We start from the raw sequence: 18,561 nt of genomic DNA on the forward strand, positions 1-18,561 counted from the left end.
ATATTTTTATGGTAAGTAAAGTATCAACTTTAATCAATCAGAACCATCTATGAGCATATCATACGTGTTAGTTTATATTATTACACACACACACACACACACAGATACATATATATATATATATACATACATATATACACATGCGCACAGATTTATATATATTCTTACACAGGCATACATACACACACACATATATTATAATTAAATATTATATTAGGAAAATTGCATTTAATTTCATTTATATTACAAAATTTAAGATTACATCTTTATGGCAAGATCTTGAACCTGTTTTGTAAGGGCACCCAAATAGATTAGAACCTGAACTCTTCAGAGTCAGCAATGCATCTCAAAAACTGCACTTTTCTATAATGGAATTAACAATCGACATGAGTAGTGAAAATGCAGAAAACTGAAATTACATTTGATACCCAAGCTTGAGAGATGTTGCTGCTGTTTTTGCTAGCCCTGATTGAGCAGATCTACAATATGGGGGAACCCGGCAAGGACCACACTGTGTTTTTGTGTATCTAGGGTGATACTGTCCAATGTTTCCTTCCTGTTTTTCCATTTGAAACAGCAGGACGGGACTTGGTAGAGAACTAATTGCAGCTTCTAACAGGCTGTGTAACCATGTTGATGCTGTTTCATTAGCATGAGTGAAAAATATAAAAATATTTGTTAGAGAAAGAGAGAGAGTGATATAAAAGGATAAAATGAGAGAAAGAAAGTTAAAAAACAAAAGACATTGCAAAGAAAAGATGCCAAAGCTAGAATATACAGTGAATTTTATGAGGTAGGTGTTAACCAGAACTCTGTCCTCCGCCTCCTTCATTATAGTGAATGAAGATATAATACTGTATGTGTTCAAAGTTGGTTGTTTTTTGGATATTCTATATGCTAGATGATCCAAATCTCATTGTAGAATCTGTTAAAGATGTGCAGAAATTTCAAACCTTAAAGAATGATCCAAAGGCCCAACAGTCAACATAGTAAAATACAAAGCACTAATTAGTGAAAGAGAACACAAAATACCAGAACCATTTCAGTTGTGGCCTTACGCAGTATGTAGGAAGGGAACAGATAGGAACCTGATGGTGTATATTTAGTACAAACAATGTGTGCATACTAAAGATGAAGTGAAATCTCTGGTAGATTATTAGAGAGAGAACCAGGACTGCAGAGATGAGAGATATACAGACATAGCACTCTTGAAATATAAGCCCTGGAATGCTTGAACTTAATTTCAGACAGTTCACTAGACATAGATGGTAGTGTGTTATTGAAGTGATCTGATTAGCATAAAAAGTAATTACAAGAGCATAGTAACTAGAAGTTTAAAGAATTGTTTAGAAAGCATTCCTCTCTGCAGGAATTATGTATAAGAAAATATGCTATGTGGCAGAGAGAGACAAATGTGGATGATCTGGAGAGGTCAGAGAATGGCTCAGGCATTAAAGATATCATCTGAAACATACAGGGCATGTGATTTGAGTGGATGATGTATGCCAAGAGATTTGACTGAAGCATCAGTGGAAGCAAAAAATGGTAGAGCAATATAGAGGAAGTGAAGATGTTGGATCTCAGAATGTTAAGATTCACAAATGAGATGACACAACATAAAGAATGGTAATATGCTTGCTGTAGTGCAGACTTATCCAACCTATGCTAATACAACAGAAATGGATAATAAAACGACAATGAAGAGAAGGAAAATGTGTGTGTGTGCTGTTTGTATCATCATCATCATCATCGTCATCATCATCATCATCGTTATCATTTTAATGCCCATTTTTCCATATTTGCATAGGTCAGAAAGAATTTATTGAGGCAGATTTTCTACGGCTGGATGCTCTTCCTGTTGTAACCTGAACCTGTTTCTAAGTAAGGTGATATCTCCCCATAGCCAGGCGTGATTTTATGGAGGATTGAAAATGAACAACACTGCTTGTACGGTGACGCTTGTTTAGAACTATCATATGATGTCAAGACAAGGAGACACATGTATAAACAAACACACACACACATATTCATGCATATATACATACACATATACATGTATATATGATGCACATGGACTTCTTAGTTTCTGCCAACCACACTCACATGGATTTGGTCAGCTTGAGGCTATAGTAGAAGACACTTGCTCAAGGTGCTGTGCAGTGGAACTAAATCTGAAACCATGTAGCTGGGAAGTGAACTTCTTAACCATACACCTATACCTACATCTATATATATATATATATATACATGTGTACGTATTGATATCATTAAACTCAAAAGTCAAGACACTAGGTGTGTGTATGAATATGTACATGTGTGTGTGTGTGTGTGTGTATATATATATATATATATAAACAATATAAAGTCATTTCTGTCAATTCATTTTCTCCAATTTTGTGGGTTATTTTTTCCTTCCCCTTCTTTCTCATTGGTTTCTACAACACGAGAAAGAGATGGATGGTTTTGGGGGTTGCTAGAATAATTTCTTGGATGGTAAACTCTCAGAATGAGCTGCATTCTGCAACAGAACATACAAACAAAGTTGAGATCATGTGTTTTTGTTGAGGACCATCTTTAAGACAGACACACATAGAGAGATTTTAGCATCAAGTGAGGAGGACTTTTCTGTCAGCTCTTGTTTCTCTTCTTTCAGTTTCTCCAAACTCCGATCAAACCCTTTTATCTCTACCATAAGTCGACGTATTTCAGTCTCTTTTTTGTGTTTCTCTGCACATATGGATTCAATTTGTCGCGATAAAGCTGCATTGGAGAGATAAAGAGAAACAAAAATAAATGGTGAATGACTTACGAGAAAAACAAAACAACATTCTTTTTTCAAGTTGACATGTACATAAATGGGTGAATGATTAGCTACTTAGTATTTAAACCAGCCATATCACTCCAAATATTCTACCTGTTGTCTGCTGAAACTGGTCACATCCAGCCTCTCACACCTACTCTAAATTGTTATTGGCCTTGTGCCTATAGTAGAAAGGATTACATAAAGATTATTTATCATCATCATCATAATCATCATTATTATTATTAAGATAGGGCAAGCTAGCAGAATTGTTATCTTGGGTCAGAATGCTGAGTGGCATTTCTTTTAGCATTACAATCTAAGTTCAAATGCTGCCAAGGTTGACTTTGTCTTTCATCATTTCAGGGTTAATAAAATAAGTACCAGACAAATACTGGGGTCAATGTTATCGATTTTCCCTTCTCTCCAAAATTGTTGGCCTTCTGCCAAAATTATAAAGAATTATCATTATCATTATTATCAAGGTGGCGAGCTTGTGGATTATTAGCATACTAGACAGAATGCTTAGTGACCTTTACATTGTAGGTTCAAATCCCACCAAGGTTGACTTTGCTTTCCATCCCATTGGGGTTGATAAAATCAGTTCCAGTTGAGCACTAGAGGTCAACGTAATCAATAGCAACTTTTTCCCAAATCTCAGGCCTTGCACCTATTGTAGAAAAGATTATAAGTTTACAATTTCAATGAAAGGAAGGACATATTTGATCACAGATCTGCAGAATTAGGGCTGACTGGGCATGAACACTCTTGCCCCTGCCACTCCTACGTCACCACCAACAACCATGACAATCAAGATGTTGCTATTAAGATGGTGGATTAGCAGAATCGTAAGACAAAATGCCTGTGATATTTAGTGATGGCTTCTCACATTCTGAATTCAAATCCTACTGAGATCCTCTGTGCCTCTCATTCTTTTGGGTTCTATATAAGGTGAAATAAGCATCAGAGATACTTTGTCCCATGCTGAAACTGCAGGAGCTACTCAGATTTTGCAAGCTCTTCTAAATTCATTGCAAAGTTGGAAACCCTTCAATATTATCAGCAGGTATCTCAGAATCACAAGTGTTTGACTCTTTAGCCTATATGCACTGCCTGAGTGAGGCAGTGAGGACTGAACTAAAATAAAGTACCAGCCAAGTACTTAGATCAATTTAATATTCCTATAAATCATATTAGATGTGACTGGAATTATAATATAAGACCAAGACCACCATCAATCTATATAAAAGATGAAATAAAAGAAGGAAGTCTCTGTTTTTTCACTAACCTGCCAATCTTTCTTCAGTGACTTTCAGGTCTTGCAAACACTCATTTTTGTCCATGTTGATACTGGCAATAAGGTTTTCTCGAGCACTGTCATTGCAGATGTGGAAATATTGCTTCAAAATTCCGTCAGAAGTGTTGTTAGAACCTTAAAGTGAATTGACAAAATTGATAAAATGAAAAAAAATATTTTTAATTTCAAAAAATTGAATCATAATTTTGCTGTAGAATGCTTGTAGGAGTTGACCAGGTCATCATGGTCCAAACCAGTTCATATTCAGAATTACTGCCCTCCTGGATGGGTTGGGGACTACACCTTGTTATTACATTTAATTTACAGTTTGGTTTCCTAAGGTTGGATGCCCTTCCTAACACCAATCACTTTACAGAGTGGACTGGGTGCATTTTATCACAATACTTGACAGATTATCAGGTATCAACAAGCCTAAAGGGTCCTCTCAACCTCTCCCCATGTTTCCACTCAGTTACCAACCACTTTACAGAGTGCTCTACATGGAATTTATTTTTTGGCACCAATTAGTGAAGTTGCTTTCTATCTTAATAGCCCTCACCACTTTATATATGTTTTTGTTCACTCAGGGCTACATGGTTGAGGCAGTGAATAAAAGAGAGGAAGATGAAAGAATCAGGATGAGTGGATGAAAGGAGCAAGGGTGTGATGGTAAAAACAGAGTAATGGGGGAAAGATAGTGGTAAAGGGGGAGAGAGATGGATAGTAACATACCTAGTTCAACTATTCTGGGGTTTTCTAGGTGGCTGACAGCATGAACAATGGGATAGTAGACCAGCTATCCCAGAATCTTTCAGAATACAGATGTTAACAAATAGGAATTAAAGTCAGTGGGTAAAAGGCTGTGGTGAGGTGTGTGGGAAGGTTGAAGAGGGTGGGGGAGATAAAATGAGGTGGATAAATGATAAGAGTAAATGTCAATAACAAGTGTCCAAGGAAAGGAAGATAGAAGAGGTAATGGTAGAGTTGGATAGGGTGCCATGCAGATCTGATATGATCCCTTATCTATAAGCCTCATGATGAGTAAGACATAGAAGGTGATGAGAATGAGAGAGGCAGGGGTTGTGTTGAAGAGATGAGAGGGTTAGATAGGTCCAGTGACATCCTTAGTTACAATGAGGAGGAGAAATTCACTGCCATCTTTAGTCATATGACACAGTGAGAGGGATAGAAGAATGAAAACAGTGTTAGAGAGATATGAGAGTATTCTGGCAGATGTAGACTTGACAGCAGACAGTATACAATGAAATATTCCCACTATACACATACAGACACACCAAGAGTGAGAGTCACCCTACCATTTAAATGATATATAAAATTTATATTTTGCTACAAATTTTTTCTTAATATTACCTTTGTTGTCTTGATATATATTTTCTCTGTGGTGAGCTGGTTGAATTATTAGCATGCCAGGCAAAATGTTTAGCAACATTTCGTCTGTCTTTACATTCTGAGTTCAAATACTCCTGAAGTTGACTTTGCTTATGATTCTTTTGGGTTGATAAAATATGTACTGGCCAATGAAATTACAGGCCTTGTGCCAAAATTTGAGGAAATTTTGATCTTATAATCATTGCCATTTGAAGTTTGCCTTCCATACTGGCATGGTTTGGATGGTTTGACAGAATAATCAAACAAACCAGAGGACTGCATCAAGTTCTAATGTCTACTTTGACATGGTTTCTATAGTTGGATGCCCTTCCCAACACCAAACACTTCAAAGTTATTTTACTAAATTCTTCATTATTTTCAAAATTAATTGAAACAAAGAGAGTTTATTTCAACAGAAGTATGATAACACAAGGGTTAAATAAAAAATCTTCCATCAAAGTTTCATGTTATGTTTTAGAAACTACCTTGAACAATGACAAAAGTTATTTTGTTAAGTTCCCCCATTGTTTTAAAAAGTAACTGAAACAAAAACAGAAATATGGTAATGAAAGGGTTAAAGATTTCATATTTATGGATACTCACATTTTCTAAATACATGTTTAACTTTAGATGGATAGTCTCTTGATGAAGAATACCTGGAAAAATAAGAAAGACAGTTTAAGAGGTTAAATGTTCATATTAAAAAAACATAGTAAAAAATCATCAAAAATAAACATCGAAAAATGTTAAAATCTTCTAAAGCTAATTCCAAGACTTTACCCAAGTAGACCATGTAAAGTTTTCATTATTTAACCATTTAGCATACTGGACTACACTCTCTGAGTGGTTGGCGTTAGGAAGGGCATCCAGCTGTAGAAACTCTGCCAAATCAGACTGGAGCCTGGTGTTGCCATCCGGTTTCACCAGTCCTCAGTCAAATCGTCCAACCCATGCTAGCATGGAAAGCGGACGTTAAACGATGATGATGATGATGATGATGATTCATTCCTTGCAAGCTTACGCATGTCCTCAACAGTCACGGCCCATGTTTCACTGCCATGTAGCATGGCTATTCGTACACATGCGTCATACAGTCTGCCTTTTACTCTGAGTGACAGGCCCTTTGTCACCAGCAGAGGTAAGAGCTCTCTAAACTTTGCCCAGGCTATTCTTATTCTAGCAGCTACACTTTCAGTGCACCCTCCCCAACTACTAACTTGGTCACCTAGATAGCGGAAGCTTTCAACTAAGTCTAGTTTTTTTCCCTGGAATGTGGCAGAAGTTGTTTTCTGCACATTTTCAGTGTTTATTGCTCCTGAACATCTGCCACAAACAAAAACTAACTTCCTAGTTAGCCATCCTTTGATATTGCTGCACCTCTTATGTGTCCATAGCTTACACTGGGTACATCTTATAGAGTTTCTACCTACGCCTTTTCTACAGATCGAGCAGGGCCATCTACCTGAAGGGGTTTGTGTTTTGTCTTAATTGTTCTTTTATTCTTTCACTTGTTTCAGTCATTTGACTGCGGCCATGCTGGAGCACTGGATTGATCCCAGGACTTATCTATTAAGCCTACTATTTATTTTATCAGTTGCTTTTCCCGAGCTGCTAAGTTGCAGGGATGTAAACACACCAACACTGGTTGTCAAGTAGTGATGGGGGAGACAAACACATAGATATATACATAAATATACTTTATTGAAAAGCAGCAAAAATATCACAAAAACTGTTACTCAGAGTTTCATGTTCCTGTTCGTTGGATAGTTTTGTTTAATATGGAACAGAAATAAGGTTATAAGCAAACACATACAATTAGTTTAATGGATACACATTTGAAAATGGTTTTGTTTCATTGGTCCTTTCAACTAATGGTCTTAATCATGTAATAAACAAAATTCAGTATAAAATCATCTTACTGTAAAATCGAAGAAAACTTTAAATTAAAAAAGCTTATAAATACATAGGGTAAATAATTATATGTTAAATATAAATCAATTAATACATTAAAAGTTATATCCGTTTAAAAATTAAAAAATTTCACGTTGGATTACATATACATTTAGCTGCATATGCACATAGTAAACCATCTATAATATACATATATACACTAAAACACACAGATGCATGTACATAGTTGTATACATATATAAACATATATAAGCGAGGCATAATTATATATACAAATACATATATATTTATGTACGCACACATCTCCTGGTGTATGCATATACAGGTCATTTGTTACAGACGAAAGAAAGAGAAAGTAAACATTAAGCATGGGGAGGAGGACGACAACATTGGTGAAGAAGAAAAAGAAAGAGAAATAGAAAACTAGCGAGAGAAGGGAGAAAAGGATAGGAACATAGAGTGCTACATAAAGATGCTAGCAAGCAGAAATAGATTCTTCATAAAGTTTGTGTGGTGCGATGGAGGAAGAAGACAACAAGAAGCAAAAGGACAGAATGAAGCGTTGGACCTTACCTTGCCGACCGCAGCGGGGTACACGATCGCTCCTAATCAGAACACGTCTTTCTCGTAACGTTGCTGTTTTCTCACTGGCCCCACGTGCTAGCCTTCGACCGCGTGTCGCCGACTTTCAATCTGACCCTTCCGGTTTGGCTTCACCTCTGTTTGCCTCACCCCTCTCCACCTCAACACATAGCTCGTCACAGCCCATAACACCACACGCCCCCCCCCCCGATCTATAGATCATTCAACCGGCTCTCCCACTCATTCCTTGCTCCCGAACTACCTTGGTTTCATAATCAGCCAACCAGGGAGGAGGGTACCGCTCCCTCTGTGGTCGCTGTGCGACCCCGGGACTGGCCTGAGTTCCTGGCGCGCTGCCTTCATCATCTTGCCTACTGCTGCTGTCTTCATCATCCTGCCCACTGCAGCTGGTTCCATCCTCTGAAGCACTGACAATCTTCCGCACGTCCAAAACATGGCGTGGCATACCATCGACTGAGACGTTGTTCTTCGAATTGATGGAGGTTATAGTTCCTTTCCCCCATTGTGATGTGCACTGTGCATTTGGGGGTTTTACCCAAACTTCTTCCCTGATCTGCACGAAGGCGTGCTCTTCTTCTCCCCGGAATCGCATTGATGCAATACACGGGTGCCTCCACTCGTACCTGAATATTGCCCTGTGTGGCACCGACTCCTCAGCCTGTCCTGACCTGGGCGACATATTGTACCAAAATACGGCCTCGATTGGCGAAATGCGACCCCTCTCTGCCATGGTCTTGATGGTACGATGATGCCTTTCCACCAATCCATTTCCACTTGGCCGGTATGCCGCCCTGAAGAAGCGGCTGACCTGCCACCTGTCAAGCATTTCTTTCAGCGCCTCCGAGCGAAATGCAGTGCCATTATCCAGCAGCAGCTCATCCACTGGGCCTCGTTCCAGGAATATCCCATTTAACACTCCTGCGATTTCCTCTGCAGTCCCCGTCTTCATCTCCCTCCATATGGCCATCCGCCCCGGTCCGCAGTCAACCATTGAGAGGTACGTCCCCTGCTGGTAGTGTGTTACGTCCACTGCCAGCCGTTTTCAGTTGTGGGCCACTGGAATACTTCCCGCCTCATGTATGCCCGGAGCAGGGTCAATAGACTGGTACCTGTCACAGCTGCTAACCACTCTCTGCACGCTCCGCCTCATTACCTCGGAGTCAACTTTCCTGGCGAGGAACAACATCCTGTCCACTCCCATGTGATGCATGGTATGCAGTCTCCTCAACTCCGAGTCACTCAGACAGCATACTGCAGCCACCGCCCGGTCCACATCCTCTGGCACCTCCAACCAAGCTCGCTTTACCCTGGTTAGGACGTCTGCCCTGTTCTTTTCGGAAGGCACAAAGATTACGCTCAGCTCCAGATCGAACTCAGCGGTTAGCTCCTGCAATATTCCCAATCGGTGCTTTACCAGCATCTCCGCAGCCCCTTTGGTTCGCACCCTCCGCTCATCGGTGAGGACTGTCGTCACCCAACCAAGCACAGTGGCCGAATCGGTTCTAATCTCGATGGTGCACAGCCCCCACTTCAAGGCCAGGTTCACCCACTTCAGCTCGGCATCCAACTCCGCCACGTTGATATGGTTGCAGTCATCCATCTTCCTGAGCCAGGCTGCATCTTCCACCACGGTGCGTCCCATTTCCAAGACGACCCCTATTGCGATGCTACTGGCATCACACCAAACGATCCCACTCTTTGATTTGGGAACATACCAGCTGCCCCTCACTGGATCCTCTGCTCTCACTCTGACCAAGACTTCCTGCATCATGTCGGTCGTTTTCTCCCCAACTCTGTCATTCCACTTTGCTCCTTCGGCTAGTCTCTTGATGAAGCTACATGCTGTCCGGAGCCATCCTGCAACCAGGTAATGTCCCACCAGCTTCCCGCACACCGAGAACAGTTCCCGCCTACTCATGCTGGTGCCCAGTTCAGGGATCTCGTTTCCTCTCCGGAACACCAGCTCGCCCGATCTGTCTTTTTGTAGCTTCAGCCCCAGCGCAGCTCCCCCCACCATCGACTCAGGCAGCTTCGCAATCAGCCCGAACCTCTCCAGGTGTCTCACTACCTCGGTGGCTGGCACTACAGTCTCGTCGATGTAGGAACTGGTGGCCTTCCTTATCCTCTCCTCTTTCCCTAGGACGGATTTGAGCACCATCGCCATAATTTTCGGAGCGGAATTCAGCCCGAAACCCAGCCTGGTTAAACAGTACGTCCGGCCCTTGCACCGCACCAGCTGGTATCACCACAGCTTGTCACTCACACACACGGAGCTGCAAATATGCCGACTTCAAGTCGACGATCGTCGCTGCCTTGGTCGACTGTCTCCACACACGTAATGTCTCACCGCAAACGTCCGTTGCCTCGCCTCCCGTGTGGCACAATATATGGTCGTTCAGCTCCCTAAAGTCCAGCACCGGTCTGACTTTTCCTTTCGTCGGCTGCACCACCGCCATCAGAGGCAGCACTCCACTCACCACCTCCTCTTTCCACGGGACAAGGACTCCTTCCTTGATCCATCTCTCTACCTCCTCGTCGAACTCGACGCCGGCGTGACCTTTCAACGTATGCTGGTAGCAGCTCACCCTGTTCTTTAGCAGTGGGGGCTCGTCCTTCCATCGCCACTCTATCGTCCACCTCTGACCATCAAACGCCACCTGAAAATCTTTGTCTTCGATGGTGTAAGCGGCGCTGTCCTCGACGGGGCTCTGCTCTCCCTGGCGGTCCCGACTCACGGCGCACGATGCCCCCACGCTTCCGAATGTGACCTCATCTCCTGCAATCCTAATGCCACCAAGACGGTTGATGGCGTCCATCCCCAACACCACGTCAATCTCATCCACCAAGCGGCCAACTACAATTGCTTGCAGCGTTAGCTTTGCTCCCTGCACCTCAATCTGCACATCAGTAATGCTTTCACAGCGTACCTCTCTTCCGTCGACTGCCCTCACACTGCTTTCTCCACTCCACGTCTCTACCACTCCCGGAGTCATCAGGGTCGTTGTACAGCCCATGTCCACAAGGGCACGCGACATCTTCCCATCCACTAGCACATCAACAACGGGTAGAAAAATTTGCGCCGTTAATGATCTGAAAGGGAGACCGCTGGCGCAGTAGTCTCCCTTAGACAGTTTCCCTGCAGACATTCGGTGGCTATATGCCCCGTTTCACGACAACGGTAGCAGATGACCTCAGGCTTAGGTAACTTACAGTCTCGCACCATGTGCGGGCTCTGACACCGGAAACACTGACCTTTGAACGGACGCGCACGTTCCTTGTTCGACCCCTCTCCGCCACTCCTTGGCCGGCCACCTTTTGCTGTCGCCGCTGCTACCAGCGGTGATGACCTACGACAGGAAACTAACATACGAGCTCTCGATATTATATCCGCCATGGGCATGGTACTCACGTCCGGCAGTCTCTGCAATTCGACCGACAGGTGGTCAGGAAACCCAGTCACAAACGCCAACTTTACTGTTTGATCCAGCGATTCTCCCTCGTACCCTGCCAGTCTAGCCAACCTCCTAAGTACGTTGGCAAACACGTCAACATGTTCGCCGGTCCACCTTGCTCTCCCCAGGTGAGCGTACGCCTCGAACATCCCTTCTGCGAAGGCCTCCATCACGCGGATTTCTATCTTCTCCGCGCTAACTTGGTCCCTCTCTTCCATCTCTAAAAATAGCACCAACGCCGGACCATCTAAGTAGAGCGGTAGAAAACTTGCCAAGTCGCATATTCCCTGGAGCTTCGCGACTAGCTTCATCTTCTTTAGCCATGCGACTACGTCCGTGTCGCCGCAAAACGGCTTAATTATGTCACTAGCAATCCTGACTACACTCATAATTTTTTTTTTTGTTTTTTTCTTATGGGCCGAAATAGCTTGTGGTGCGATGGAGGAAGAAGACAACAAGAAGCAAAAGGACAGAATGAAGCGTTGGACCTTACCTTGCCGACCGCAGCGGGGTACACGATCGCTCCTAATCAGAACACGTCTTTCTCGTAACGTCGCTGTTTTCTCACTGGCTCCACATGCTAGCCTTCGACCGCGTGTCGCCGACTTCCGATCTGACCCTTTCGGTTTGGCCCTTCTGGTCTGGCTTCACCTCTGTTTGCCTCACCCCTCTCCACCTCAACACATAGCTCGTCACAGCCCATAACACCACGGTTTGTGCAACGAACGCACACATAAAATTACATATATATATACATTAGCATAGTTGTTGTTGTTGTTGGCACTCCGTCGCTTACGACGTCAAGGGTTCCAGTAGATCCGATCAACGGAACAGCCTGCTCATGGAATTAACGTGCAAGTGGCTGAGCACTCCACAGACACGTGTACCCTTAACGTAGTTCTCGGGGATATTCAGCGTGACACAGATTGACAAGGCTGGCTTTTTGAATTACAGGCACAACAGAAACAGGAAGTAAGAGTGAGAGAAAATTGTGGTGAAAGAGTACAGCAGGGTTCACCACCATCCCCTGCCGGAGCCTCGTGGAGATTTAGGTGTTTTCGCTCAATAAACACTCACAACGCCCGGTCTGGGAATAAAACCGCGATCCTATGACTGCAAGTCCGCTGCCCTAAATACTGGGCCATTGCGCCTCCACACAGCATAGATATACATACAAATACACATATATGAGTACGTATACAAATATACAAAAATATGTATGCAAATATATGCTCACATAAATATAAGTATATACACGTATACATATACATCTATGTGCGTATGCGCATATAGATGTATATATACATACACGTATACTTACATACACACATGCACATGTACGCACACATACATGTACATACCTACAATACATGCATACATATAAATATAAATATATAGGGACATATCTACATCATAATGCATATTTGAAATTTTAAAAAAGCTGCACAGTGTGTATAAAATTAAAGTTAAAATGTAAAAAATAAATAAATAAAATAATGAAATTATATATAAATTTGATGCAGCATAATTAAATAGGTGTGTAAAATAAAATAAAATAAAATAAAAATGAACCTCAGCAAAGTTTAAGCTTAAAATTAAATTTGTAAAACAGTCAAAGGCTTTCTTAAAGAATACGTTGAAATATATTCAACATTGTTGCAATGCAAAATAACCATACACTGTAAAGACAAATTCAAAGGCAACATCATCATCATCATCGTTTAACATCTGTTTCCATGCTAGCATGGGGTCTGGGAAGCCAGGAGGCTGCACCAGGCTCCAGTCTGATCTGGCAGTGTTTCTACAGCTAGATGCCCTTCCTAACGCCAACTACTCCGTGAGTGTAGTGGGTGCTTTTTACGTGCCACTGGCACAGGGGCCAAAGGAGGCTCGCAACAGCCATGACAGGTTGTTTCTTTTTACGTGGCACCAGCACGGAAGCCAGTCAAGGCGGTGCTCGCATCAGCCACGTTCGGATGGTGCTTTTTCGTCAAAAATATATTGAAAGTCAAAACATATTACTCATACAGTATATTGTCGGTTGACATTTTAAATTTCGTTGCATGCCTGCAGTAATTTAAGAGCTCATGTCTCTGGTTCAAAGCGTTTTTATCCTGGAACAGGATAAAGTACTCCTCTGAAAGGCAAAGATCACATTTCATAGGTCTTTTATAAGCTCCATGTCTGTAAGCTGATGCTTTATACGTACCATCAGCACGGGAGCCAATTGGGGCACTGGCCACAGCTACGATATTGGTTTTATTTGACTCAACAGCTCTTCTCAAGCATATCATATCGCCTGATGCATCAGGGGTATTCTTAACAGGGCCGGACATGTGTGGCTGCGATCTCACTTTAGTTACCGGGTCTTCTCAATTACAGCATATCTCCAAAAGTCCCGGTCTCCTGTCATTGCCTCTGTGAAGTCCAATGTTCGAAGGTCATGCTTCACCACCTCATCCCATGTCTTCCTGGGTCTACCTCTTCCACAGGTTCCTTCTACAGTTAGGGAGTGGCACTTCCTCACACAGCTGTCTTCATTCATATATAACACATGACCATACCAGCGCAGATGCTTCTCTTGCACACCACATTTGATGCTTCTTATGCACAACTTTTCTCTCAGGGCGCTTACACTCTGTCGTATATGAACACTAACATTACACATCCAGTGGATCATACTAGCGTCATTTCTTTCAAGCCTACACATGTCCTCAACATTCATGTTTCACTGCCATGTAGCATGGCAGTTCATACACATGCATCATACAGTCTACCTTTCACCCTGAGTGATAGACCGTTAGTTGCCAGCAGAGATAGGAGCTCCTTGAACTTTGCCCATGCTATTCTTACTCTAGTCGCTACACTCTCAGAGCAGCCACCCCCACTACAGACTTGCTTGCCTAAGTAGCAGAAGCTATTAACTGCTCCTAGTTTCTCCCCCTGGCATGTGATGGAATCTGTTTTCTGAGCATCTTCAGTGTTTATTGCCCTGGTGCATCTGCACACACAAAAACTACTTGTTAGGTTAACCTTCTTTTAATACTGGTGCACCATTTGTGTCCATAGCTTACACCAGATACATGGAATGGAGTTTCTACCCACACCTTTTCTACAAATCGAGCAGGGCCATCTACCTGAAGGGGGTTGTGATTTGACAGCCTTCCTACTTACTAAGACTTAGGTTTTTGCTAGGTTAACCCTAAGGCCCTTCAATTCTAGACCTTGATTGTATATCCTAAACCTCGTTTCCAGTTCTGGCAGTGACTCAGCTATTAGAGCAAGGTCATCAGCATAGAGGAGCTCCCAGGGGCAGCCTGTCTGGAATTTCTGTTATTGCCTGGAGGACTATAATGAATAAGAGAGGGCTGAGGACTAATCCTTGGTGAAACCCTACTTCTACTTGGAATTCTTCACTATACTCATTGCCAGCCCTCACCTTACTGTGTACAGGGCTCATACAGCTCTTACCAGCCATTCGTCTATTCCCAGTTTCCTCATTGACCACCAGATAAGGGATTGGGGGACCCTGTTAAAGGCTTTCTCCAAGTCAACAGAAGCCAGGTACAGAGGTTTATCTTTGGCTATGCATTTCTCCTACAGCTGCCTTACCAGAAATATAGCATCAGTGGTGCTTCTCCCTGGCACAAAACCTAACTGCATCTCGTCTAGACTAACTCTCTCCCTAATTAGTTGGGCTATGACCCTCTGTAACTTTCATCACCTGATCCAATAATACCCCTGTAGTTATTTCTATCTAAAGCATCACCTTTCCTCTTGTAGCAGTTGACTATGGTGCTGCTACACCAGTCATTGGGTATGACTCCTTCGTGAACTACCTGATTTACAATATGGGTGGCAAGACCATAACCTACACCGCCCAATATCTTAAGCATCCCAGTGGCCATTCCTAATGGACCAGGTGCTTTCCGTCTTCATATCCTTAATTGCTTTATTTACCTGGGTACTGTTGATTTGGATAGCTGGTCCCTCAGTTGGGTCAACCTTTGGAAGACTCTCCTCCTCCCATTCATTCTCCACATTCAGCAGTTTTTCAGAATGGCTTCTCCAAGCCTCTTTCTTTGCAGAATCATTAAACGCAAGGGCACCATCATCCATGCGGACATATTTCTCTCCTATGACATCATGGTTTTCTTTCATACACTGTCTTGCAATCTAAAATACTTCAGTTCTTTGGTCCTCATGTTGCTGAACATTGGCAAACTTCTTCTCTGTTACTCCCTTGGGTGTTATTTCAATATTTCTCGGATTGAACCTGCAACAGGATAGCTAATTACAAACAGTAGGGTGTCGTCAAATGACTTCTATTCTTACAAGCTGATGTTAAGACCAGAACAATCAAATCCTTTCTACTATAGACACAAGGCATGAAATTTCAGGAGAGGGGACCAGGTGATTACATCAACCCTGAAAGGATGAAAGGCAAAGTTGACCCCGGCGGCATTTGAACTCAGAACATAAAGACAGGCGAAATACTGCTCAAGCATTTTGCTTAGCATGCTAACAATTCTGCCAGCTTACTGCCTTCCAGAACAATCAAATCAGTTACACATGTCAAATAAACTTTATTTTCATTTACATATTTTCTACATTATCTCAACAACCAGCTATAGTTATTTCAAATACACTTCTCTACAACGACCAGGTTTCATTACAAAATGAAAATAGTTTCACACTTTCAATTTGAACCAAAATTACAGCTGATAGAAATGATGCCAAGGTTTTGTACTCTTATGTTAAGGAGGTACATGGCCCCAAATCTTCAATAGCTCCAGTGAGAACAGCAAATGGATGTTTTCTTCTGACTGACACCGCTTCTATTCATAAGCATTGGGTAGAATATTTTCCTGCACTTTTGAATAGACCATCATCCGTTGACATGAGGACAATACAAAAAATTGAACACCTTCCAGTTATAGAAGAGATGGCATTTGAACCAACTCTAAATGACATTTATGTAGCTGTGAATAAGCTGAATAACGATAAGTCTCCAGGGTCTGATGGAATCTGTGCAGAAATCATGAAATATGGGGGTGACAAAATGTTTGAACTCTTAAATATATTAATTTGTCACTGTTGGAGAACTGAGAAAGTGTCTCAAGACTGGATTGATGCTATTTTAGTCTCCTTGTATAAATTGGGGCCAAAGGATCTGTGTGGTAATCTTCGTGGAATTTCACTTTTGTCTGTGGTTGGAAAGGTACTTGTCCGCATTTTGTTAGAATGTTTAAATACCTTTATAGCTCCAAATAAAGTGTCTGAGTCTCAGTGTGGTTTTCGTTCCTCCAGGGGCACAGATGATTGTCTCTTTACTGTCAGACAATTACAAGAGAAGTGCATTGAACAGAATCTTGCTCTATACCACTGCTTTGTTGATTACAGCAACGCATTCGATACTGTTAATCGAAATGCTCTGTGGCTAATTCTAAGGAAAGTAGGTTGCCCAGAAAAATTTGTAGACATGGTTAGGGCTTTGCATCAAGATATGAGAGCTAGAGTTAATTTTGGTGGTAGGCTCTCTGAATCTTTTGCTGTGGAAAATGGGGTAAAGCAAGGAAACCTTGATGCACCCACCCTCTTTGCAATATACTTTGCTGTTGTGCTGTCACATGCTTTTCAAAACTCTGAGGAGGATATTTACATAAAATATTGAACAGGGAATGTTTTTAATCTGACCAGACTGAAATTCAAAAGGAAGGTTTTACTTCACTCATTAGGGAACTTTTGTACGCTGACAATTGCAATCTTGTCAGTCATTCTGAAACAGGTCTGCAATCTCTTGTATCTGCATTTGACTCAGCTTGTGATGATTTTGGCTTGACCATCAACTTGAAAAAAACACATGCATCAACCTGCATGTGGTACTATTTCTAACATACCCCTAAAATTTTTGTTAAGGGAAAGTTACTTGAGGTAGTCAATTTGTTTGTCTATTTTAGAAGCTCTGTTCAAAATGATGGAAATCCTGATACAGAAATACAGCTGCAAATTCAAAGGGCAGCAAAAGCATTTGGTGGCTTGGAGTCATGCGTTTGGTGCCAGCGACATATAAATAAGAATACAAAGCTGGCTCTTTACAAATCATTTGTTTTACCATCCCTGTTGTATTCCTGTGAAACTTGGACTTGTTATGAAAAGCATTTTAAATTGTTAGAACAATTCCACCAAAAATGCCTTCATCACAGTTTAAAAATTAAACGGAGTTCTTTTACTCCAAACACAGATGTTCTTGCATCTGCAGGCATCACCTCAATTAAAGCTATGATTCTGAGGAACCAACTGAGATGGTGTGGCCATATTATTTGAACGGCAGATGAATGCATGACGAAACAGCTGTTTAATTGTGAGCTAGCAGAGGGGAAATACTATCGATGTAAACCTAAAATAAAGTTTAAGGATGGCATAAGGACAACTATGAAGTCACTTGGAATGGTTCCAGAAGATATAGAAACCCTGGCTTTGGGTCGAGTTGGAAGGCAAACAAAGGTGTGGAATGGGGTGAAAGCATTTGAAGAGGCCAGAATAATGCACGTGAGACTCAAAAGAGATCTAAGGAAGAATGTAACGACCGAGAAGGTGAATGACAATAACCTTTTTGTGTGTAGTCAGTGACAGACCATGTCTGTCTTTTGCTGGTCTCAAATCTCATCTCTGAATGCATGGAAAATGAACCTCCACCAACTATTCTGCCTAAATGTCTGTGCACACCTTTGAATGCAGTGTATGCCAGAAGGTTCGCAAGTCCAATGGAGGCCTCAAAAGACATTTTAAGATCCACAAAGAGCAGAACTTATATGCAGGTCTTGATGGTCCAAATCAGAGGTGCAATCTATGTGGGTGCCTTTTCAGAACATTGTCTGGTTTAAAAAGCCACATAAGATGCCATGATGGTGCTAAGGAGTAGGTACAGGAGGTGGTCAAACTCTGCATAAGGAGTAGACAACCATCGTATATACATGTATGTATGTGTATACATATATATATATATATATATATGCGCATAGATATTTACATATGTATATGGATATATATACATACTAGCAGAGATACCCGGCCTTGCTCGGGATTAAAATGGCATAGATTTTTAT

The 18,561-nt window shown here is 41.9% G+C and overlaps 1 protein-coding gene across 2 annotated transcripts in view; it reads right to left on the reverse strand.

Annotated features, from left to right (window-relative positions):
- Positions 1 to 214: 214 nt before the first annotated feature.
- The window catches only part of LOC106882483 (uncharacterized), a 51,816-nt gene continuing 33,469 nt past the window's right edge, over positions 215 to 18,561 (reverse strand). Inside the window, exons 12-14 of one of the 2 annotated variants that reach the window (XM_089355100.1) lie at positions 6,090 to 6,142; positions 4,089 to 4,232; positions 215 to 2,760 (exon numbers count right to left, since the gene is read on the reverse strand). In XM_089355100.1, coding sequence (XP_089211226.1) covers positions 2,549 to 2,760; positions 4,089 to 4,232; positions 6,090 to 6,142 — 409 coding nt within the window. In that variant the 3' untranslated portion in view covers positions 215 to 2,548. The remainder of the gene's footprint in view (positions 2,761 to 4,088; positions 4,233 to 6,089; positions 6,143 to 18,561) is intronic. The other variant, XM_089355101.1, reaches the window with a different exon arrangement.

Source organism: Octopus bimaculoides, chromosome 7 (genome assembly GCF_046866305.1).
Source record: "Octopus bimaculoides isolate indiv1 chromosome 7, ASM4686630v1, whole genome shotgun sequence".
Lineage (NCBI taxonomy): Eukaryota > Metazoa > Mollusca > Cephalopoda > Octopoda > Octopodidae > Octopus > Octopus bimaculoides.